The sequence below is a fragment of the Protopterus annectens genome, chromosome 12.part0 (assembly GCF_019279795.1).
Source record: "Protopterus annectens isolate FY-2018-M chromosome 12.part0, PAN1.0, whole genome shotgun sequence".
In the NCBI taxonomy this organism is placed as follows: domain Eukaryota; kingdom Metazoa; phylum Chordata; order Ceratodontiformes; family Protopteridae; genus Protopterus; species Protopterus annectens.
This window is the reverse complement of record NC_056746.1, coordinates 566469233-566495495: the sequence shown is the minus strand read 5'-3', so window position 1 is coordinate 566495495 and position 26263 is coordinate 566469233. Positions and strand designations below refer to the sequence as shown.

Genomic DNA, 26263 nt, shown 5'->3' with positions numbered 1-26263 from the left:
GAATTGTCAAGGCAACGTGATGTTTAGAAGGGATATGTTGTGGGACTGGGTTTATGTAAAACTCTGTGTAATGCCTCTTGCACCCTGTACTACAAATGGACTGTGGCAGCCCCTACATGATTTATCTCATGTGTGGGTTTCCTGAAATTATCTATGGTATGATCTTGGTTATTCTCAATAGGGATAATATATAATTATCGACCATGGGATGGATAAGGCAAATCTTTAACCAAATGAGACATATTAATTTGAGCACAAAAGGGGAAATTAGCTAGGCTTAAAATGGCCCACAAGGGCAGCAAGCGTAGTACTTACCTATGAACCTATGACACGGGCAAAGACAAGTGGTGATGGAGCTTGGGGGGGGGGGCAAGTGGTGAAGGATCTGGGCGACAAGCGGTGAAGGAGCTGGGAGGACAAGCGGTGAAGGTGCTGGGAGGACAAGTGGTGAAGGAGCTGGGGGGGACAAGTGGTGAAGGAGCTGGGGGGGACAAGTGGTGAAGGAGCTGGGGGACAAGTGGTGAAGGAGCTGGGGGGACAGGTGGTGAAGGAGCTGGGGGGACAGGTGGTGAAGGAGCTGGGGGGACAGGTGGTGAAGGAGCTGGGGGACAGGTGGTGAAGGAGCTGGGGGACAGGTGGTGAAGGAGCTGGGGGACAGGTGGTGAAGGAGCTGGGGGACAGGTGGTGAAGAAGCTGGGGGGGCAAGAGGTGAAGAAGCTGGGGGGGGGCAAGTGGTCAAGGAGCTGGGGGTGTGTGAAGGAGTTGCATCTGAAATTTATCCTGCAGTGAAGGGACTTCCTTGCTATGGTCCTGCCCTCTCCCACTTCGTCTGCTGTTTTATTTGAAACTGCTTCATGTTTCAAAGTTACTTCTGTCTGCTTTGTTTTCTACAAGTGGCTATTTTCTTTTTTTTTTTTTTTGGAGGGGGGGATTTTTGTTAATGTTTTCTAAACTCTTAATCTAAATGTTAACACTTTGCAAAACTGTTGCTGTTTCTTCTAAATGTTACCAAATATTTTGAGAAGGGATTCCAAGGAGAAAAGCCTTGTCAAAAGTTGCATTCAGTAATGCAGCTCTTCCATCTTGGGACACAGCTGAGTCCTTAGTTACGCATGTCTTCTTATAAAACCACAGTTATCAGCATGAAGGCATGAAATGATTGCATCATAACCACATTTCACCATGTCTGATCTCACACTGTCAATTCTCTGACTTGACTTCAGAACAAATTTGAAAATTTCTTTACCGATATCACCACTTTTTGTACAGTATCAAAGTGGTATTGTGTAACATGGGTCAGGTAATTAATAGCTCTGACACCCACAGTGGCCACAATCCAAACAATTTTGCCCAAATATCTTAAGCATCCTGCTTTGTGCCCAATAGTAAGGGTCTTAATGCAGAGGTCATGTCTGGCCCTTTGTTAGACGTGAATTCTATAGCAGCAGGATAAGCAACCAGAGTCCTATATAAACAGCTTTTCTTCTCTAATACCATATAAAATGTGTCTGTGTCTTTATTTAGGGCTAGGTGACATGGCTCCAGCTTCCACCATGTCATGATTCTAGTCAATGAATGACAGTACATCTACAGATTTGGGCTGGTCCAGTTTAGAAGTCTGACGCATCTAAACCTTCCTGCTAATCACTTAACATACTCTTGTTAAATTGCGTTACCAAAAGAACATCTTGTAGAAGGGACTTCAAAGACAAACATATCCTTATTATAATCACTAGCATTACAACCTACAGAGAGAGATTTAATCTGAGTTGGTTAACTTATGACCCTCCACCCTACCCTCAGAATGTGATGAAAGAGTTGAGGGATTCCTTCTTTCTCTCCAAAACCTTACCCGAGGCAGATGGATTGCTTTTAGTTCTGAAACTGGATGTAGCCATCATCCCAAGATCAAAATATTTTTGTACTGCATTTCTTCAAGCCTCTGACATTCAGGAAACCAGTGCTAGACTCTGTTTATACATCTGAGAACTGAATAAGTGTGTTCCTTTACAGAAAAGGGTCAGTTACTGTTCAGCCATATTTCTGCACCATAACAGTAGGAAATACAAACTTAAATGGAACAAGAGAAACAAAGGCAGGCTCTGGAGTCAAAGTAGGGCCTGAACAAGGTGTCTTTCCACTGATGCTCAGGGCACAAGATTTTCTTTCTGCCAAAATAAATGTAATCAAAATTTACCTTCTGGAATTTATGTTGCTTGGCCAAGACAGGTTGCCCTGAAATATTATCAAGTCCATCTGTATCTCTCTGAAAAATACAGGTAGTTGTAAGAGAGGGGGCTTCCTTGAAGGAAGAGGATAGATGAAATTTAACTGTCTAGAAAAGCAGTGGCACCACCTGGATGAAGAGGAGCAAGACTATCCCTGTCTTGCCCCTCAGACAATTCAAGGGGTTCCACTGTTTTTAACTTTTGCTGTTTTGGGGAAACTCTATGTTTAAAATCAAAATGTATGATATATTAGAAAAAAACAGCTAACAGAAAGAAAGAGTACTAGAGGAAAAATCATACAACAGTTTGCATTCATGAAAGACACTAAAATTCTTCTGTCTCATAACACGTGTTTTATTAAATATAGCATAGTCAACAGAAATCTCAAATTCTATTCCACAGCCCAAATGACAAAGCACAGGAAAAGATCTTTGGAATGAGTGGCAGCCACAAGACCATGCGTTGGCGACTTTTCAAGGATATATAACTTAACCTCCAAATAATTAAAAACACTGATTATTATGTATCCTCAAAAAAATTACCAACTTTACTTACAGTCTGGGTCACCGTCAATTTTAGAGAGATTTATGAAAAACAAAACATAAAACAATGCAGTAAAACAGCAAATTTGACCTAAATTACTCATGTGGCCAAAAAAGAAGACAGAGTAAACAAGCTGGTCATGTTATAGCCAGGCTGCCCTCTAATATCCACAGCTCAAGACTTCCACCTCACTCACTAGGGGATGCCCGACTGCTGAAAACACTTTGATAGTAATCTCTGCCTGGGCATGATTAAATGGAGAGATACAAGTCCAGAAGCAATGATCCTCACAATGCTCAACTAATGGGACTGTAAGGGTACACCTCCCCTAACAATGCATACATGGAAGCCCAACATGCCATCAATGGAAAACAATACCAATGATGCACATGAAGGGGAAAGACTGAAGTCAAATCTGTGATACACTGACGCAAGAGATTATTAGAAGACAACACACCAGCACCTGCCTCTTCTTCAGGACCTTAAATAACAATATACAACAGCATAAAACAAGCAGCAAAGGCTGAGGCTAGTCAGCAGAACACTGAACTGTTTTATGTTTTCTTTGATATGGCAGGTTGGCTGTATACAAAGCTCTAGTTATTTAAAGCAGTAAAGATCACAAAATGTCAAATGGGGGGGGGGGGCAGATATAAACCAGTTCTAATATAACACTGAAGGAACTAGATCATGGCTAACCATAATCCGCAGCTTACTCAACAAGCTGTAATACATGAAGATTAGGAGGCCCAGAGCTGTGCCTGGCTCATCTGCCATCCAGTGCTACTCCCTCAGTTTTGTGCCCCTCAACATTAAGTTGAAGAGCAAAAGAAAAAAAAGTCCTTTTTCTGACTAGTGCACATCATCTCTGTCATGCCCTCACATCCTACTGACAATATGAAGAGTTAAAAAAATTTTTGGTGCTTACAATCATGCCCCCAACACTTAGTGCCCAGGAGATGCCCTCTTTGCCCCACCCTAACTACACTTCAGTACTGCCGCCCTTTTAAATTTTATTTCACTCATATACACTACAACTTTAAATGCATTGATTTAAAGAATAATTCCTTGAGTCTTAACTAGTTATCAAATACTGACTTTGGATCTCTCAATGCAAAGAAAAAAATGTATGTACACTGCACAAAAGCAGAGTAACCCCTCAAAGCAATATATACACAGATATTCACCCCCCCCCCACACACACCTATGAGTATGTATTCTACAGTCATTCCAGTGCTACATAAAATTAATAGTGCATAGTTAAACTTTAAATTACACATTATATGAGCTTCATTGGCTTTTTCTGAAATAGGCTTGCACCTCCCAAGGGAAGATGACAGCATCACTTTCAAAATGCTGCATTAAACTAACATGACAGCATTAAGGCATGTGTTGTGTATTTAACTTACGTGGCAGGCTGTTCTGAGTATTTTCTGCTCTCTTCTGTGATTCAGGTGGAACAGTAAACATATGAACTAATGGACTGATAGTAGCTCTTGAAGAAGGAGCTGGGGGTGGTCTGCTTGGAAGAATAGAATCACTTGTGTTGCTTACCTGAAATAGAACAATGATTAATACTGAATAAATGTCACTTAAAGGGCACACAATCTAAGATTAAGACAAATACTTATAAATTTCAAATGTTTCAGAAAAATAGAAGACCAAAGCATTAAACTTCATGTAATAAAACCAGGTCATGTTTATAATACACAAACACTTTGGAAGACATGAGATGATTTAATCTGCTGATCACTAAACACAGCTGGAAAGAGCACACTTACAATAACCATAACAACCATATAACAGCATTCTGCTGATGATTATACACAAAAATGAACTGTATTTTTATAGAACAAACTGGAAGAGGACAAACATAGTTATATATATATATATAAAAGGTCATTAACAGGCAATAAGCTAACTGTAGATGAAAAGAATGAAGAGTGATCAGTTATAAACATTACATTATGCAAAGGCTACAAAGTGTGCAATGCATTAGTTCTCATACTGCAAGTCAAAAGATAGTATTAGAAGGAGAAAAGGGAGAAGCAAAAAACAAAGGCAGTACTAAACACTGGAAAACAGTAATGATAAGGAAACAGGGCAGAGAAAATGGCTATAAGGTGAATATTTAGAGAGAACAGTGAAGATGCAGGATCATACCAAACAGTCAAAATTAAGTGAAAGGAAGCAGAGCATAGTTAGCAGTATGTGAATGAAGAGGAAGAAAGGATGGAGAAAAAATGCTATAAACAGGAAAAATGGCATGGAAGATAACATAAATGCATACAAAACTATTATAGAGTGGACAGAAAAGTTAAATGGAAGACAAACTTGAAGGATGAGCAGGAAAAAGACATAAAGAAGGCAGAATACTATAGAAAATAAGCCAAATTATTAAGACACGATTGTTTAGGGAAACTAGTAGAGACGGATACAGGTAATGACTGGGTAACACTGAAAGTCCAGGCAGCAAAGAGCAAGTAATCCAGGAATGTTAATAACATAACACAATTCTACAGTTAATTGCATTCTGGACCTTCCTGCTGAACATTCAATTGTGTTTTGGATGGCTTTTCAAGGTAACAATATCTTCTGAGTAAATACATGCTCCTAACAGTAAACTTACCATGACAGTAGATGTTTGAATTATCATTGCTGCGGTAGCCTTAGCTATATGGGTTATATCCTGCCATAGATACAGCAGCTGGCCAGCTTCCAAAGCTTCAGGGCACCTTCCACACATCCAAACCATCAGTCAGCTTGCGCTGAGCTGAATAAAAAAAGACAGGTTTGAGTGCCAAGCCCTTCAGAGCTTTCATGCCAAAAGAGACAGAGGCCGAGCCCTGAAAGGTCAATGCTAAAAAGAAAAAAAAAAAGTACTCACACTTTGGCATAAACAGCACACAATGAAATGAGGTGGATAGAGGGACGGAGTGGCTATTGCAGCAGTGATGATTCGAACATCTATTGTTAATGCAAGTTTACTTATACAACTGAACTTATTACATTTGTGAGGGAGAAGGGTCCTGTAGGCCCTAGAGAATGGTCCTAACAAAGCCTGATCTAGATGTAGAGGAGAAATCAAGCTTATAATGACTTATACACATATATATGTAAGCACTTTACTATCTTGAAATACTGAAATCTCGAATTTCAGTATCTCGAGATGAAAATGTCAAAAGTGCAGATTGAGTGAATCTGCACTTGATCAAATTCGAAGTGTCGAATTCGCAGTTGTGGTGGAGCGGTATGTGGGATTTGCTCTAGTTGTATGGTGCGATGTGTTGTGGGATATGATTTGCCTGCCACTGTGTGGATATATGTGGAGATTTAGGTAAATACTGTTTTTCTAAGGGTTTTGGGTAGGGATTTGAGTGTATTTAAGTGTGTTGGGAAGTTTTAGGTGTAGGTTACGGTAGGTATGTAAGAGTGTGAATGTGTAAGTGTTGAGAGTGGTGGTGTTTGTACGTATGTGGTGTGTGTTTGTGCAAGGGGAATACAGAGTATATAGTGGTGGGTTTAGTGTCTTTGTCTTTTTAGTGTGACCTCGGAGTTATAGTATATATAAATAGAGTAGCAGGGGTGTGGGGGATGCAGGGGGGCTTGAAGCAGTCTGTTTTGACACAGGTTGTCCCTTCTTGCCTTCACAAAAAATGAACTGATCCTAAGTTCTGAAAGATTTTTGTCAAGATAGTACAAGAGTTATCTGTTGACATCCAAAGTATGGAGTATCCCTTCACTCTCGTTTTTATGCTCAGGAAGGAACATGGTGGGGAGATAGATAGTTTGGCTTAAAGTAAGCATGCATACCATAGGTATAATAGAAGGATTAGTTCTCAAAAAATCCTGTCTGACTAACATGAAATATGGCTGACTCACCATAATAGCTTGCAGCTCAGATACATGTCTAGACAGGTCAGAGCAATCAGTAAAACTGTTTTCCATGTTAAGAACATCAAGTCAGACAGATTAGTTGGTTCAAATGGTTAACTTCTCTAACACAAAATTAATATCTCAAGTAAAGGCCACTGGCTTTCTTGGTAGGATCTATGCAAAACCTGTTTGAAAAATATTTTAAAATAAGAATGTACTGAAAGAGAAGGATAAAAGGGCAGGCATGCTGAAATGGCAGACAGATGAAATCAGGCAGATTAGCTGGTTCAAACAGTTAGCTTCTCCAACATAAAATTAACATCTCAAGGAGAGGCCACTGACTTTCTTGGTAGCCTCTATCATAACCCCTTTGAAAAATATTTAAAAATGAGAATGCGTTGAAAGAGGATACATGGGCAGCCATGCTGAAATGGCAAACAGAAGAACCTTGATGGAGGAGTAAGAAAGGCCATATGATAATAACTCACACACATTGTAAAACCACTGAACAGCTAGCCCTGAATGGGTGCTGGTTATGTTGTTGGCACCATCTAGAAAACATTCTCCATTTGCTGATACATAAACTTTCTAGTACCAGACTTTCTTGTTTCCACTAGCACCTGCTGCATGTCCTTAGTAAACAGGTGTCTAAAGGGAATTAGTCTCTATCATCCAGGCAGTCAGTTGAAGTTGATTGGGGTTGTGGTGTATTAAACACCCTGATCATGTGTGAGTAGATCCCTTTTGTGAGGAAACTAGTGGTAAACTGCCCCTGGTCATTTATAAAAGAAAAGATGACCCCTGTTGCCTGTGTCAAAAGGGAGTCCAAATTATCAGAAGTAACCTGAACATTAGTGGAAAGGGTGGAAAAGCATATAGGACCATTCCTGTCCAAGGAAAGGAAAAGGCATCTGACTTACAGGCCTTCTTGCACAGTCTCCTTCAGCAGAATCCTGCCAGCTGATTGTTCAGAGAGGAGGTAAATAGATCTACTTGAGGAACTCCCCAGAAATGGATCAAATCTTGGAAGACCCCCTGTTCCAGTTTCCATTCTTGTGGGTCTGCCTTTGCCCTGCTCATCTTGTCTGTCACACGGTTTTGCAATGACAGAATGTAGGACACCTGAAGAGTGAGATTGTGCTGTGAAGCTATATCCCAAGCACACATGCTTAGTCTGCAAAAGGGGTACGACCTGGTCCACCCTTCCCGCTTGCTGATGTAACACATGACTGTGCTATTGTCTGCAAAAACAAGAAGAGGACCCAGGAACCAACGATGATTCAGACAGTTGAGTGCCTTGATCAGGGGAAGCATTTCTTTAATATTTATGTGCTTGAGTTGGTCCTTGGTGTCCCACACATACTGAAATTTTACACTCCAGTAACTGCTCCTTAAGTAAAGTCTGAGGCGACTGCCATGACCGACTGCTTTGCAACAGGAAGGGAGAAGGGGAGACCTGGATTTTGGAACATTTGCTATTTACACGAAGGGATTTCTCTTCTGACAAATCCTAGCACTGGGGTTGAAAAACAAAGAATACTGGTGCCAGGTCAAAAGAGACTTTAGACGCCAAAAGGGAAACAATTATACTAATTGCTAGAGGGGCTCCAACAGTGATAGAAGACGGGGGGAAAAAGACAATCAAGGTAGATTTGTGGTAGTAAGGAGCTACTGGCAAGGGAGGATTACTCTGGCATGTATTAATATTTCACCAAAAACTGCTCCTATGGAGCTTAAGAAAATTTTGGGAGACAATCTGCTTTCAGCAGGGAACATTACTTATATGTGGAGAATGGAACTTAATTTGCAATAGTGAGGATGTATCAGGGTACCTAGAAGAGAAGAGATAACAAAATAGGGTAGATTTCTGAAAAAAATTCTGAAAAACTTGGTATGGAAGATGTGAATTCAGTAGTAGGAGCTTGTGCAGAATTCACATATCATTCCACAAGGTACAATAACTGGGCTACACTAGATAGCAATTATATTTCACGGGAACATGTGCATTTGATTGAAAGCTTTGATACACATACAACTATTTCAGATTATGCACCAATACAAACCAAGATAAAATTGGCGTGCAACAAAGTACATATAATACATTGGCACTTCCCACCTACCTGTTAAAAAGACAAGAATTTAAGGGATAGGTAGTGAAAATTACTTGAGAGTTACTAGGGAAGACAGAAAGAACTTCAGAAGTGGAACAGGATAGAAATAAATGAGAAAGGTATGGTTAAGAAGCAATAGAAATTACTCAGAGGAGTTGACAAAAGTTAAAGTATTGCAGAATAAAGGGAATCCACAGAATAAGTAGCAGTACAAATGTCGAGTGCTAAAGGAAAAAATAAGGGAGTATCTGGATAATATGCATGAGTTTAGAAAGATTGCTATTAAGCAACTATTTTTTAAAAACTCCAGTGCACAAAACGTTTAGCACAGCAACTTAGGCAATAACCAAGAACAAGAATAACGGCCTCCTTCACCAAAAGTACTGCCAAAAATCCAAATAGCAAATAGTCAAAAAAAGTAAGGCAGTTACTGCCAGGCTGAGAATAAAATAACTCACTTTATTAAAACAATGAATAAAACAGTATCATAAGCGCTTTCGGGTAGAATCCCTTCATCAGATGATAGTTAAAAAGACATTGTATCTTACATAATACATCATAGCCAAACAAATACAATAATTTACCCTCCTTTTTGATGTCTTTTTTAACTTTATCATCTGATGAAGGGATTCTACCCGAATGCGTTTATGAAACTGTTTTTTCCCTCCAGTATAGCTCTTTTGATGGTGTACCTTTAACTCCCAGTGGGCGTGGCTTCAGCCATTAAAAAATGAAGTTATCACCATACAATTCTAACAAACAGTCATTTGACATAGGTCAAATATCAATACAATTGTGTTTGCCATCATGTATGCTTCAAGATAAAACATTCTGATACCTTGTATGTAGCATGGTTTTGAATTATTAATGCAAGTATGAACAAGTAATATTTGACGCCTAGAGGAGCAGTAGGAGGTAACTGCAGAAACGCCTGTAGATGTCACTTGGCTGTAATGAGTTAAGAAAAATAACCAGAGATCCTGAAGAGGTAACTGAGATATTTCAGAACTTGTATGAAAATTTGTATAAAGCAGAGAAATGTGGAAATAAGGAAAGCACAAACGGAAATATTTGTGTAAGACTTAATTATACCAAGGTTAGACGTAGATGAGTCTCAAGAATTAGCAGTTAAGATAGGAGGAAATGAGATAAAAATAGTGATGCATAATCAATCTTCAAAATGTCTCTAGGAATAAATGCCACTCCTGTGGAATTTGGACGTTAGGAGGGAAGAGGAAAAAAGATCTGGAAGATTTTATTTAACAATATTCTAAAAGGAGATGAAACATCAACCTCTTGGTAGAAAGCGATGGTGGCTCTTATCACCTAAAGATGGTAAATACCCATCAGACCCATCTTCATATAGACCCATTTCAATTTTAAACCATGACTATAAAGTGTTTATGTCTATACTAGCTAAAATAATGGCAAAGGTGTTGCTAAAATTGACAGATATGGCTCAATGTGGTTTTATGGAGGGGACGCAAACATTTGACAACATTAACTGAACAATGGTGATCCAAAGGGAAACAGAATGTAAGAAAACACCTCTGTCATTAGTGGGTCTTGATGCACAGAAAGCATTCAATAGCATAAGCTGGGATTTTATGAGCAGGGCAATGGAAGCATTTGCATTCCCTGATACAATAATAATGTTAATTAGGAAGATATATGAAAGATCAGAAGCAAGAATTAAAGTGGGAGGGTTTGAACACAGGAATGAAGCAGGGGTGTCCTCTTTCCCCTTTGTTATTTGTGTTGCATATATAGCCATTTGCAAAGAAAATAAGGAACTCAGAAATGCAAGGACATAACTGGTAAGGTAATCAAGAAAATTTGGATTTATTTGCAGATGATGATATTTTGCACCTAATAAATCCAGAAAAAAATATCTCAGTGTTATGGAACATTTTGAGACAGTTTTAGGTCTTCTGAATATAAAATGAATGATGACGAAACAAAGACTATAGCTGTACATTATGTGCCCACACCGGAATTGGTTCAGCAATACTCATATTTATGGGGAGACGGTAAGATGAAGTATTTAGGAGTATGGATTAAAAATGGTTCTGTTATGGCAGCTAAGTATATGTAGGAAGAGACTAAAATATAATACAAAAACTGAGAAAATGGAAGCTTTTGCTTATGGATATGGATAGTAAGACACAAGCAACTACAATGATTTTTGTCCCTTCAGTCAACCAAAGGAAAAGCTGTGGACAATAAAGAGTTGACGGAATTTATCTGGGAGGGAAAGAGGGCAAAAGTTAAGTGGGATAATTTGATCCTTTCAATATGTAGTTTAAGATTATCTGATTTGAAGGGATGTTGTAGAGCTACACAGTTAAGGCTCATATGCATAACAAAAGCAGAAGATTTTAATTCAAAATGGAAAGGGATGATGATGATGAAGCAGGGAGGAAGTTAAGAAACAGAGACAGAGAATGGGATTTTGGATGCGGATCCTTAAGTAGAATAATAACCATTCAAAATATTAGATTCATAAAGTAGCAGAAAGTATTTTAAGATCTAAGCCAACACGGGAGCAGAGAAAGGAAATTTTGTCAAGAAGGATGACTGCGATTAGGGGTATTAAAAAATCAGGTAAGAAGGGTCTGGAGTTTATTGGAGAAAAGTGGTAAAGGAACCAAAGTATTGGCAGCAAATAACACGGGGAAATGTAACAGAGTGGGATGAGGCTAACAGGACTTATGGACTGCAGGCTAAGGACTGCCTTTCCGACCAGGGATTGATATCAGAGTGTAGACACAGAGAAATGGATAAGGAAATCTTAAATGAAAGACATGCCCTGGTCAAGTTTTCAGCTGAATCTAAAACAAAAGTTGCTGTTAAAAAGGGATAATTAGTAAGGCAAATACAATTTTACATAATAACTACAGGAATCAAAGGAGGTTAAAAAAAGATTGGGAAAAGAGACTGGAAACGCAGTTTACAAGAATGGGAGGACATATGTATGGCTCCCAAATTTGCAACAAAGTCCAGAAAGTTTAGGATCTTTGTATGGAAGTCTTTGCAAAGGTATTTTATACCCCAAGCAAGCAAATAATTTTTCCTGAGGTAGACAGCAAATACTGAAGGTGTGATGGGGAAGCTAGAGGTAACAGAGAACATGTTTTTTGTGAGTGTAATGAGTTGGCAGATTTTTAAAATTCCCTATCAAGTATTTTGTCAGAAACACTGGGTGAGCAAATGGCTATAATGAAGGAAATGATTCTTTTGAGCTGGAACACAGGATATGAATTGACTAGGCGTAGTAACACCTTCAAAGGTTCACAGATTGGTACTAGGTTAACTGCCCTTGCGGGCCATTTTAAGCCTGCATCTTGTACTTATAAGGTAAATAACATTAACCATTATGTCAACCTCCCACCCTTAGTGTATGGAATATGCTATATTTGAACCCTGAACCATGTGTATGGTAGTCCTACACTTACAGCTGTTGCCACAAGAAGTTAAATAAGACTTCTTATGAACCTTTGTACATCATCCGACTCACAGATTTATACTAGGTTAACCATCCTTGTGGGTCATTTTAGGCCTAGCCAATTACCCAATGTGAGAAACAAACTCTGCATCTTGTGGCTATAGGGTAAACACTTCAACCATAAAAACACAAAAAATGCAGAAGGATCCAAGGACAGCAAGGAATTCCAGTATAACTTTTGTTTAATGTAGAACAACCAGGTACATAAGCACTTTCATAGTAAAGCTACTTCATCAGATGTATACTAAAACACATACAAACCTCATTATATAGTCAATTCAATCGCATGACTATCTACAATTAATATTAAAAGGAATACTACCTCTAGACAGTCTTCCTATAAAACCATTAGTAACTTTCATGTATTTAAGCCACCTTCCTTATTAAGTTCAATTCTCTTGGCTGCCAAAAAACAGTTACTACAAAATGGAAATAAGACTAAACCAACTGTATCTGAAGTACGGAATATTATAAAAGAGGTAGGGATCTATCGAAAAAGAAAGGACAAATTTAATATAAATAAACAGAAAGTGTGGGAACAATACATACAGAATAATGTTCAGGAGGAGATGTGAGGTTTTAAAGGAAGGCAGGAATTTAGCAAATTATGTAATGTTGGCCAGATGATAGTTTCAAGGCAATAAAAAGATATGTTATGTAAAATGCATGTAAATGTAAAACAAGTTAATATGGTTTATTTTCTTTTCTGTTAATGTAGGTTTGCCTACAACACCCATTATAAGTTAATAACGGTGTTTAAAAAGAGAGAGAGACTTCAAGTACCTGTGTATCTTTCTCATGTAGAGTCTTGCCTGGGGTATCATGAAAATCATAGAAAACACAAGACCCAAAATCCTGAGCTATTCCCTCAAAGTGACCAAAGTCTACATGGAAAACTTTAGAAATAGATCTAGACATAGATCTATGTCTTCCTGTGGAAGAAAAGCTCTTTGAAATGAAGTACCAAGCTGACAGCCCCATGAATACAATCCTGTGTGATGGAGTCAAAAAAAGGCTTTTAAATATTCTCTTGGAATCCAAGCTTGTATATGAGATCTCTCACCCAAGGGAGAGATTCCTGACACTTTGAAAAAGACTATGTAAAGATAACAGCCTCTACTGTTTGGGATATACTTTTCTGAGGTGCAATCCAAAATCAGTGGTCTGTGGCTGACCAAGTTTGCAGATGACTGCAAGCTAGGCGCCGTCTTAAATTCCCCTAGTGATGTGAACACCCTCCAAGAGAGCCTTACACAAACTAATGACTGGTACCAGAAGCATAGCCTCAAACTGAATGCCAAGAAATGCATCATTATCCCCTTTGGGGAAAATGATATCCTCACTAATTATCACATTAATAACAACATACTAAGCACGCAATCAGTCATGAGGGACTTGGGCACGCAGGTTGATGGCAACCTAATTTTTGACCACCACGTTGCCTCCGTTGTATGGAAGGCTTTCTATATGGCCCACCTCATAAATAAGGGTATTTCATCCTGGAATAAGGAGGTCATAGCATCCCTGTACTCCTTTCTTATCAGACCCATTATCGAGTACAATGCCCCCTTCGGCATGTACCTTGTCAAGCACATGCAACAGTAGTAGAGACCACAGAGGTTCCTGACCGAAAATCCAGGGTCTCAAACACCTATCCTATACAGACAGGCTAAAAGCCCTGTCTCTCTACTCAATCTCATACAGACTGATCAGCGGTGACCTGTGTCTGGTATACAAGGCCATCTCAAAATCAGCCTTGATGGAGTTGCTGCATATTCGTAAGACAAACTCCACTCGAGCAACCTGCATGCAAGACCTTAACCTGGTCTGTGACATTAAACAGAACTCACTGGCAGGATAGATTTCTGTCCCAAAGACTCCCCCATTTGTGGACTAGACTCCCCCTCCATGTTGAGCAGAGTAGATCTCTAGCCCTCTTTAAGAAGAACCTGGACGACTGGATGGGAAACAGAAAATACACCCATGGGATCCCACCTGTCTCCCTGTTGGACAAGGGAAACAGGTGCTGACTTTGAGGGAACATGGGCAAAATTCTTGTCTGGGCTTATAAGGGCCTTTGGGCTAATAGCCTAGTATCATCCTATGAACTAATGGCAAAAAAAAACAACTGTGTGGGCAAACAAACTGACGCCAAACAAGAACAAAAAAAAAAAATTCACTGTAGAGCTAAAAATGACCACACGTTTATAAGGACAGTTTAGGACTTTTGTTCCTTTAATTATAATAAGAACTGCATCAGAACTATGTAAAGATAAGCAAGTTGTCTAAATATGGAAAAATGTAGATACTCTGTAGCCTGCAATGAGCTATAGCTGTAGCTAGGCATTTTGTGAACAAACTTGGTGCAGTGGATAGCTAAAGATTAAGGCAGAAAACTTATGATGCACCTTAAGTTTGGATGAAGAAGATGTGATGATAAGCATCTACCAGGAAGAAGAAGATTGTAAAGTGACACCACTCTAAACTTGGGCACTATCACAAAGAAGTTTAGAAAAGTAAAAATCTACAACTGGTCTCTAAGCATCTTCGTTCTTAGGCACTAAAAACACCCATGAATAAAAACCTTTCTTTCCCAACCTGGGAAGCAGGAACTGGCTCTGTGACTTACAGCATGTGTTGCAGGATAGGGGGAAATAAAGGAGTCCGACCTAGTGGATGAGGAATTATCCCTTGGAAAGGAGTGATTTCCTCCCAGTGCTATCTGTAAAAATGATCCTCAAAACCCATTTGTTTGAGACTGTTGCTAAGGAGAAAAGTGGAGATTTCCACTTTCTGAAAGGGAAAAGGGGCTGTCAGGGTGGAAGGAGGGACAACCTCCCTTAAACAGTCAGTCACTCTGACTTGTTGGACTGTCTTTGGTGTGTGTGTGTGTGTGGGGGGCTGAATCTTTTTACTGTCCTCTGCCATTTCTTCTTAAAAAAGAAGTTATGTACTCACCATAACATTCCATGTTTGTAGTTCATCTCGCCCTTCAATCTTACATATGGGTTCAGAGCTGACTTGGCCGATTACAAAGCTTGAAGTCTCTCAGTTGGCTCGTGGCAAGGTAGGTATCCCATAGTGCACTAGTACGAATCCCCAGATCTTGTTTACTGCTGTCTAAAAAAAGTGATAGAAGGTAATTCCACAAGGAACAACAAAGATGAAAGGTCTCCACCCTACAGAAGATAAATACTATCTTGTCTCCAGATCCTCCAAGGATACGTGGACGGGGGTAGATGGGTGGATTCGTAATAATGAAGGGTGAGATGGACTACAAACATGGAACATTATTGGTAAGTACATAACTTCTTTATGTTCGGTAGTCCTATCTCGCCTTCATTCTTACATATGGGACAGCATCCCTAGCACCTTTTTCTCGGGTGGCTCACGGGAATATACTCCTAAGAACTGTGGAACCAAAGAAGGCTCTACCCCTTGAGGCCAAATCCAATTTATAATGAGTAACAAAGGTATGAGGGGTAGCCCAAGTTGCTGCAGCACATATACTGTCAATTGGGACTCTAGCTTGAAAAGCAGCAGATGTGGATACAGATCTGGAAGAATGAGCCTTAATTTTAAACATGAATTCCTTGCCATTGTAAGAGTAAATAAATGAAATACAATTTGAGATCAAATTTGATAACGTTATCTTAGACGCTGGCATACCTTTTCTTGTCTCAGAAAAAGATACAAACAATTGGTCTGATCTTTTAAGCCCCTTGGTTCTATGTAGATAGAACCTTAACTGTCTGTGGACATCAACCTGATGAAACTTATATTCTGCACTGTTTGAATGATTAGGAAAAAAGACTGGCAGTTCGATAGTTTGATTCAAATTAGATTGAGAGCAAACCTTGGGGATGAAGGACAGATTTGTATGAAGGGAAACTCTGTCTCTATGAAAGATCAAGTAAGGAGGTTTGACTGAGAGTGCTTGTAACTCTGACACTCTTCTGGAGGATGTAACAGCTACTAGAAAAATGGTCTTCCATGAAAGAAACTTCAGTTCACAAGTATGTGCAGGTTCAAAAGGCAGGGAAGTAAGTTTGGACAGAATGAACTTTAGATCCCAAGGAAATACAGGCTCCTGAAAGGGAGGTCTCAGCAAGGTAGTGCCTTTTAGAAAAAGATTTACACAGTCTGTGAGCCACAAGATTAGGTTCATGTTGTCCCAAATGAAAATTGGAGATTGCTGCTAATTGAACTTTGATTGTAGCAGCAGCTGATCCCTGATGAAAACGTTTGGTTAGGAATTCTAACACCAAGGGAATGGAGGCTATGTAAGGATCTATGTTTTTTTCTTTTGCCCAGATAGAAATTCTTTTCCATTTGCCAGCGTACAAGTTTCTCGTAGAAGGCTTGTGGGAAGATGTGAGGATATGAGTAACTGCAGGTGAGAAATCATGAAGCCTGACTAGGGATGGAAGTGGAGCAGCCACGCTGTCAAGTTGAGGGTGTGGAGGCAGGGAAGGTGCCTGACGTGTGTCAGAAGGTCTGGTACTGGGTCCAGAGTCCATGGATCATCCAGAAGGTGAGGCCTGTGAAAAGGGAACCAAATCTGACAAGGGCAGTAAAGAGTGATAAGCATCATTCTGCTTCCCAAGATCTTTGCTTTCTGGATCACTTTCGAGATCAGTCGAAAGGGAGGGAATGGATAAAAAAGTCCTGGGGGCCAATTGTGAACAAGTGCGTCTCTCTGTGTCTCCCCTGGCGGGGATAAGGGAGAAGTAGCAGCTGCGCTTGGCATTGATTGGACTGGCAAACAGATCGCAGCAAGGCTATCCCCATTTGCGGAAAATCTGTTCTGTGACTTTCTGATTCAGAGACCACTTGTGAGGCATCAAGATTGCCCTGCTGAGCTTGTCGGCTATCACACTGATTGTCCCCGGGATATGAGTTGCAACTAAAAAGTGTTGGGAAGATATTTCCCACTGCCAAACACAAAGAGCCACTTGACATAGGGGGTAAGATCTGGTTCCTCCTTGTTTGTTTAGATACCATACCACTGACATATTGTCTGATTGGATTGCTATCATCCCTAGAGGAAGAAAGTTGTGAAGTGCTTGCAACACTAGTAGCACTGCTCTCATCTGTACGACACTGATATGCAAGTGAGCCTCGTGATCTTGCCATGTGCCTTGGACAGTCCTTCCTAGATAATGCACCCTCCCCCCCATCTGGGAGGCATCCATGGTCACAGTAGCAACGGACTGGTGAGGAATGAAAGGTGTTCCTATTGTTAGTTGATCAGGCTGAATCCACCAACGAAGGTCCTTTTTGCAGGACTCAGTTATCAAAATAGGATGAGACAAAGGCAGATGTTGAAGAGACCACTGGGAAAAGAGTAGCCATTGAAGGATTCTCATATGTAGTCTGGCTAGTGGAACTAGAGTTACAGTAGAGGCCATGGTTCCTAAAAGTTTGAGCACTGTCTTGGCTTTGACTCTGTTGGGGAAGTAAACTGCATATCTGTTGTCTCAGATTTTGTATTCTGTTTGCAGGAAGATGAGCCATCATGGTGACTGTGTCTATTTCTGCGCCTAAACAAGTCACATATTGAGAGGGCGACAAGGCAGACTTTTCTGAATTTATCGTAATCCCTAGCTGAGTGCAGAGTTGGATGGTTGAATCCCTGGCTTGTAGAAGTAGGTGCCTGGTGATGGCAGTCAGGAGCCAGTTGTCGAGGTATGGAAACACTTGGAATCCAAGATGTCTCAAGTGAGCTGTCACTACTGCCATGCATTTGGTGAACATCCTGGGGGCTGTGGTGAGACCAAAGGGCAGAGCACGAAATTGGTAATGACTGGCTCCCAGCCGGAAGCATAAATGAGTCATCGAAGCTCTTTCCATTTTTATGTGGTAGTATGCATCTTGGAGGTCTATGGAGCACATCAAATTGTCTTTCCCTAACAGAGGGAGTATAGACTGCAGTGTTACCATGCAGAACTTGGACTTCTTCACTGATTCATTTAATTTGCTGAGATACAAAACAGGCCTCCAGTCTCCTGTTCATTTTGGCACTAAAAAATATCTGAAGTTCTGAATCCTATCTGGTCTGCAGGGGTGGTTTGGATGACTCTCTTTTGAAGCAACTTTTGAACTTCTACAGTTGCTTGATCCCTGTGATTGGGTGGAACATCTGGGATTTTCTTGGTTGTGTGAGGTGGAAAAGAGAAGGGTATGGAGTATCCTCTGGAAATTATTCTTTGTATCCACTTGTCTTGGGTGATGTCATGCCAGGCTTCTGGATACAAAGATAAGCGAACCCCGACTGTCTCCATAGAAGCGCAGCTTAGCCCCACTTCAGGAGCGCTGATAGGGACGTCCACAAAAGGAATCGCAGCCACCCTGGTTTTGTGGACTCCCCCTGCCTCTAGGGTGACATATACCATTATTTCCTCCTCCTCTGCCTGTGAAGGAGGAATCACCCTGTGCGTCCGAGAAAAATCTCTGAGACTTCTTGAACCACATTTTCCCACCTCTCTGACCCTTAGGGTATAGTCTAGAAGGGATGGAAAAACGTACTCCCAAGGCAGACAAGAGTTTTCCCTTCCTGTTCGTACCTGGTAAGTGTATCTTTTACCTTTGGTCCAAACAGAGAGGAACCGTCAAAGGGAGTGTTGGTAAAAGTAGATTTGAAGGGCTCCGCAAAGTTACATAAACGCATCCAGGAGTGTCTATAGGAAACTCCTGAACCCCCTGCCCTACTCGCTCCATCTGCTGCATAAGATGTCAGCCTCATGGAGGAGTTACCAATGGAGTTTAAGGTGGACAACTGAGCAGTAACCTTCTCACGGACTCCTTCAGCTAATGTACCTTGGAGAATATCTACTAGCTCCTTTAGGAGATCTCTCTGAAGCCTAGTAAAATGGGTGAGGTAATTCGGCGATCTGAGTGTAAACGCCACTGAAGAGAAGATACGCTTCCCATATCTATCCATCATTCGAGACTCTGTTTGGTGGATGGACAGATTAAGTCTTCGCTAGTTCCTTCTCTGTGGCTGCCACCGCCACCACCACCATGGCATCTACAGGCACACCTTTAGTCAAAAACTCTTTCTATTTGGGGGGGCTGAAAGAAATTTATTGGACCTTCTGGGGACTGGTTCCATGGCATCAGGAGTTTACTACACCTTTCGACTAACTAGGTCCAAAAGCTCATCGAAAGGTGGAGACACCCAAGAGGCTGAAGGTTGAGACCTGAAAGCCTTCAGGTACACTGACTCCTCATCAGAAGGGGTGACAGTGGGCCAGCCGGCTCTCTGTTTCAGGATATCCAGGATATTTACAAAGGAGATATCATCAGAGGTTGAGCTAGGGGATGCTTCTGACTCCTCGAGGTCAGTGTCAGAGGTGATGGACTCATTAGGGGAGTCTAAATGCTTCCTCTTGCAAGTTCTCTTCTGAGGAGGCTCCTCAGAAGGGTATTCTGGGGAGGTTTCGGAAGACTGGAGGCCACCCAATGGGGGCTCCTGAGGCTGTGGTTCTCTGCTGCCAAGAGAGAGAGAGAGAGAGAGAGAGAGAGAGAGAGAGGTGGTGCTGAGACAGAGGTCGGAGCTTGAGGGGGAAGACCATCGGTACCCTTGTGTGGAGCTGAAGACCTAGAGAGCACGCTCTTCATCATCTCGAAGGCAAATCTCCCTGGCTCCGAGGACACTCCCGGTTTTAAGGAAGCGGAAGTAGCCCTCAGCTCCAAAGCAATCACCTCAGAGACAGATGTAGGATCCGAGCTCAGACTAGCCGACACACCGAGAGGTAGTCTTGGAATAGAAGAAGTCAGAGTCCAAGCGTCCCTGTCGGGGCCAACCAGTGAGCTTCGGCTCCTAGACTCCAAGGACGGCGCCGAAGGTGTCAGAGCGGAACTCGGCTCCGAGACAGGCACGAGAGCTGCTGGAACCAAAGGTTCCACAACAAGTGGCACCAATAGCTCTGGCTCCGAAGGACCAACATGGCTTGGAGGAACAGAAACAGGGAGTATGGCCTTAGATGGCTCCGGAACTGACTGGGTCAGAGCCGGCAACAAATTAGCTAGCACTGATGACTTCAAGAGTCTAAGCACTACTCTCTCTCTACATCCTCTTCAGAAAGACTCTTGGAGGATCTGAAAGATAAGGTAGGTGACCTAGATCTCTGAAAAATGGGAAATCTGAGAGTTGGGGAGACCGGTAATAATTCTCTAGACCAGCCCAAGGTAAATGTTCAGTAGTCAGCTCTGAAAAACTTGGGGCCGACACTGGAGTATCAATATCGATAACCTCGACCAGCTCCAAGGACAGTGGAGCCGAAGAGTTAGAGGAGGAGGAGGTCCAGATAAAAATAGTCGGTGTGGGAGAATGTCTCTTGGCCGACTTGACCTTCTCTTTTTTAGAAGAAGGAGACCTTGAATGTGATGATGAAGAGCTGGCTAGATCCTCCTCAAAGGAAGACTTAAGGAGACCTTTCAGGATCAATTTGTTCTTCCTTTCCTGGATAACTCAAGAACTGAAGGAGTGACAGAAAAAACATGTTTCCTGGAGATGTATGGCACTGAGACAGTAAACACAATTACTACGTCCATCAGTTATTGACATTTTTTGAGAGCATTTAAGACACTTCTTAAAACCCGAAGGTTTATGATCCTTACACTCCTTAAGACATGTTTTCACTAACACAAACACGAGGGAAAAGTAGGAAGAGAGGACAAGGTCCTCTAACTTAAATGGGCCTAGCCCTGCAAGAATCACTGCACACAAGGAAAAACAACAGAAGACTTGGTCTTGTAACTTAAACGGGCCTAGCCCTGCTCAAGAACAACACACAAAGATTAGCAACAAACAGAGGACTAGGTCCTCTAACTTAAACGGGCCTAGCCCTGCTGAGGAAACAACGCTAGAGAAGGTAAAAGAGGACTAGGTCCTCTAACTTAAACGGACCTAGATGTAAACAAAGAAGAAGCAACATCAAGAATTTGCTGCAAAAATTGCAAAATTCAACAACACACGAACTACTAGCTAATAAGAATTAGTAAAGACACTGCACAAAGCTATCAATTATATAGTACTATTCTAGTGAAAAATACAATATTAGAAAAGGTCCTAACCCAAACATGGACCTGAGCTAAGATGTGTAAATATAGCAAAGAACTAGCACACCAAACAAAGGGAAACCACTCAGGGAGCAAAAGGGGTCTGCGGAAGCAACGGCCAATAAGTTTTCAGTAGTAACTTTGCAAATCTTGAAGAACACACTACTATTTTCTATCTAGAATAACAACAACTAAGCTATATAAACTAAGCTAATACTATTAAGAAAAAACTATCACTATGAACAATAATAATGATGAAAAATCCAACTTAGCCACGGCCAAGAAATAGAGCACTTCTGAACTCGTAGAAGCGGCACACGAGATCTGGAGATTCTTACTAGTGTACTATGGGATACCTACCTTGCCACGAGCCAACTGAGAGACTTTGAGCTTTGTAATCAGCCGAGTCGGAGCTGAGGATCAGCTCTGAACCCATATGTAAGAATGAAGGCGAGATAGGACTACAGAACATCATTCGTTTACCAGCATTTGTTGTGACAGTTTTTTTTCCCCCCATTGGATAAGGTGTTGAAGAATCCTCAGAAAATTTGGTTAAGGAAGGCTGAAGAATCTTAGAGATTTCTTCAAACTTTTTGATAAGCTTTGCAGCCAAGGAACCAAAAATTAAATCTTTATTTAAAGAAGAACTTAAAATCTCATTTTTCACATCATCTGGGAAGTTCTGAGAATGCAGCTAGAGAAACCTCCTTATAACAGTACCAGTGGTTATTGCCCTGGAAGAATTATCAACAGAGTCATACACACACTGTCAACAATGAGTTGTATCACATACAATGGCAGAAACTAATTTATTTAAAGAAGATTTTTCCTCAGAAGACAATGTAGGCAAAACATTCCTCATACTTTCACAATTAGCATACATTTTAACATATGAGCCTCATAATTCAAAATTCTGCAAATCAAAGTTGCAGAAGTGCACACTTTCTTTCTTTCTTTTTATACATACTTATCGATAATCTTCCCATCCTTGTCAGAAATGAGTAGAATTAGAATTAATTAAATGTTTAACAGCAGTAGAATCAACTAAAGCCATAGCTACTGTTTCAGTCTGCAAAGAGTGTATAAAAAGCTTAAAAGACTGAGGAACTTTATACATTCAGTCTGCCTTTTAGGTGCAACAGGCTGACTATCAGGAAAAAGTACAGTTGTGTACACTTAACATAAATGTAGATGCTCGAGTGTATTCACTGTTACAGTCATCACACTTGGGTTATCTGCCTGCAGGTAGCCCTTAGTTGGCCCGAATACCAGAGTCTTAGTATTTCTGTGTCGGATGCTGTCACTTCTTCCATGAAGTCAGGTCGTCAGGGATATAAAACAGGCAGCCAATGCCATTACATCAGTTTTTCTTGCCCCAAATGTCAGGAGCCCCCAAATAAGGAGTTAGTATATGGTGGGGAACACCACCAGTACAAAGTAAATACCAGTGCCATTAGGAATGGCCATAGAGAGGTGAGGTAGAAAGATAAAGAAAACCAGGGGGCTGGGGGGAGGGAAACCAGGACTGCAACAGTGAATACACTCGAACATCTACATTTATGGTAAGTGTACACAACTGTACTATGTTCTTCGTCTTTCACTGTTGCAGTCATCACACTTGGGTTGATTCCCAAAGATAAGGAAGGGTGGAGGCAGTCAAGAAGGGTTAGGTTTGGCTAGTAGGCCTTGCAAGACTGTTGTAGCAAATCCAGTCTTGGACTTAGAAAAGATAGGTAGGTGGTAATGCTTGGTGATGGTGTGTACAGAACTCCAGGTTGCAGCTTCCAGAATGTCCCTGGTAGGGACTTCCCTGAGAAATGCAGTAGAGGTGGAAGTAGCCCTAGTGGAATGTGGTCTGATCCCCTGTGGGGTAGGTTTTCCATGGTGCTTGTAGCAGAAATGGATGCAGTGTGCTATCCATTTGGAAATGGTTTGTTTTGAAATGGCCTTACCCTCTGCCCCTGTAGCAAAGCTGACTAGCAGCTGGTCAGATTTTCTGAAAGGCTAAGTCCTGTCAAGAAAGAACCTGAGCTGCCTGCGCACGTCCATGGAGTGCAGGATCTTTTCCTCTTTATTCTGAGGGTTAGGGAAAAAGGTTGGCAAATAGATGGAATGGTTTAAGGCCACACTTGGCACCACCTTAGGCATAAAGGATGGGTTAGTCCTGAGGGAAACCCTGTCAGCATGGAAAATAATGAAGGGGTCCACAGCCATTAGTGCCTGTAACTCAGACACTCTTCTGGCTGAAGTTATGGCTAAAAGCAAGGCTGTCTTCCAAGAGAGGAATTGTAACTCTGCTGAGGTAGCAGGTTCCAAAGGAGGAAGCGTGGGCTTTTCCAGTACAAAGTTAAGGTCCCAGGCAGGGGTGGGTGCTCTCTTAGGGGGCCTTAAGTTATTAGCCCCTCTCAGGAACTGTTTGATGAGAGGGTGAGAAAATAGAGGTGGCTCAGTATTATAATGAGTTGAGATGGCAGAGGCATGAATCTTAATGGAGGAGAAGCATAGGCCTCTGTGGAGTAGCCTTGCTAGGTAATCCAGGATTAGAGGTAAGGAGGGCACTGCTGTATCCTTCCCTTGAGACTGATTCCAAGAACAATATCTTTTCCACTTTTCAGCATAGGATTTCCTAGTACTAGGCCTTCTGCCTTCAAGAATGACGTCCAGCACCTGTTTGCTTAGGGTTGCTGTTGGGGTATTCAAGGGATAAGCCAGGCTGCAAGGTTTAGGGTTTGCAACTGTGGATGCAAAATCTGTCCCTCCTGCTGAGACAGCAGGGTAGGAGTCTGGTGAAGGTGCCAGGGTGGCACTGTTGTCAGGCTACATAAGAGTGGGTACCAGTGCTGGCATGGCCAGTCTAGGGCATAAGAATTGCCCTTGGCCTGTCCTGTTTTATCTTGAGTAGTACTCTTGAGAGAAGGGGCAGAGGGGGAAGGCATAAATTGAGAGGTTTTCCCATTGAAAGGATAGGGCATCCACCTTCCAGGCCCTGTTGTGAGGGTTCCTGGTGCAGTATTTGCTCAACTGGTGGTTCTCGGGGGAGGCAAAGAGGTCCACCTCTGTTGCCCCCCACCTCTGGATCAGAAGGTTGAAGGTGTTGGGCTCCAATTTCCACTCATGTCTGTCTAGCAGATTTATGCTCAAGTCATCTGCCAGTGAATTTCTGTTTGCCTGGCAGGAATTGAGCTTGTAGATGCACTTGGTTGCTCAAGGCTGTGTTCCACAGGGCCATGGCTAACCTGCAGAGTGGGTAAGAATGCCCCCCCCCCCTGTTTGCTTATGTACCACATAACTGTGGTGTTGGCTGTTTTTATAAGCAGTTGTCCTGGAAGGATTAGGTGTTTGAAGGCTGTCAGAGCATTCTGTACAGCTAGCATCTCTTTTTGATTGATGTGCAGGAGAATCTATCTGCCCTGGGCTCCAGTGGCCCTGAATGCATTTGCCTGCCATGTGAGCCCCCATGCATAGTCTGATGCATTTGTTGTCAGGGTTTTGGCAGTGAGGGGTTGAGTAAAAAACAGTCCCTTGTTGTGGTTTCATGCTTCTGCCCACCAAAGGAACTCTGCCTTTAGACAAGTTATGACAGGAATGACTGTTTCCAGGTCCTGAAAATGTTGGCACCAAAGACTTTTTAAGTACCATTAAAGTTTCCTCATATGCAGTCTTGCATATGGAATTAGCAGAATACATGAGGCTATGAACTCTTGGGCTTGCAGTATTTTCCTTGCAGATAGCTGGGTTCTGGAGGTCATTTGTTTGAAGTAGCTTGTCAGACAGAACTGTTTTTCTGAAATGAGAAATGCCATTTGGGAAGTTGTGTCCAAGCTTGCTCCCAGGAATACAATCTTTTGACTGGGCACCAGTTGTGATTTCTTTTCGCTGATGGTGTACCCCAAGTGAGAAGGCTTTTTACGAATGCCAGGTGCTGAAGCAGTAATTCCTGACTGTCCGCCTGAATCAGGCAGTTGCCCAAGTATGGGAAAATTTGGATATTTTTCTGCCTGCAGTATGCAATGGCTGGAGCCAGGCACTTTGTGAATACTCTGGGCACAGTAGATAAGCCAAAGGGAAGTGCAGAGAACTGCACCGAGCCTGCCCTGAAACGTAGATATTGTCTGTATGATTCCCTTATGGGGATGTACAGATAAGCTTCTTTTAAGTCTAGAGTGACTAATCAGGCATCCTTGGCTAGCATAGGGAGAAGCTGTTGCAGGGTAAACATCTTGAATTTTGGGACCACCAGAAAGGTAGGATTGGGTGCCAAGAGCCCTCTTTTCTGGGCACCAGGAAAAGTCTGTCCCCTTTGATATACTGGAACAGGTTGAATAGCTCTGATATTGGGCAAGGAAAGTACTTGCTTTTGAGCCTTTGCCCACTGGTTTGGAGGAAGGTCAGGAAACCCACTTGGGGTTGGCAGTGAATAGAAGTAGAATTTGTACCCCTGGGATACAATGTTTAAAACCCATCAGTCCTAAGTAATGGACATCCATTTTTTTTGCATGAAGGGCAAGTTTTTCTCCTAGGGGCACAAGTAATTGGGCATGGCTGGGAAGGATAACTGAAAAGTCATTGTGAACTTTTTCCATAAGGGGGTGGCTTACCACTCCCCATTTTTGATGTGGGGGCACTCCATTGTTTAGATCTCTGCATACCCTGAGACTGTAGTCTGGGTGGCCTGTTTTTCTGGGTTTGGTCTGGGAAGGCCTGGAAGGGGCTGGAGAGGACCAGTTTTTTTGAAGGCCAATGCCTACTGAATCTAGGTGGCTGCACTTGTAAGAATTTTTTGACAGTTTGCATAGATTTAGCTTTTTCTTCCATCTTTTTAAGAACTTATTCTGCTTTGGTGCCAAACAAACAGTCCTTATTTAAAGGAGTGTCTAGTAATTTGGATTTGACATGATCTGGCAATGTTTGTTCCTTCAGCCAAGCATGCCTTC

The 26263-nt window shown here is 41.7% G+C and overlaps 1 protein-coding gene across 1 annotated transcript in view; it reads right to left on the bottom strand.

Annotated features, from left to right (window-relative positions):
• BAIAP2L1 (BAR/IMD domain containing adaptor protein 2 like 1) overlaps positions 1–26263 on the bottom strand; it is an 815478-nt gene that overhangs the window by 266077 nt on the left and 523138 nt on the right. The window contains exon 9 of the mRNA XM_044089700.1: positions 4181–4325. Within this exon, the coding sequence (XP_043945635.1) occupies positions 4181–4325 (145 nt within the window). The remainder of the gene's footprint in view (positions 1–4180; positions 4326–26263) is intronic.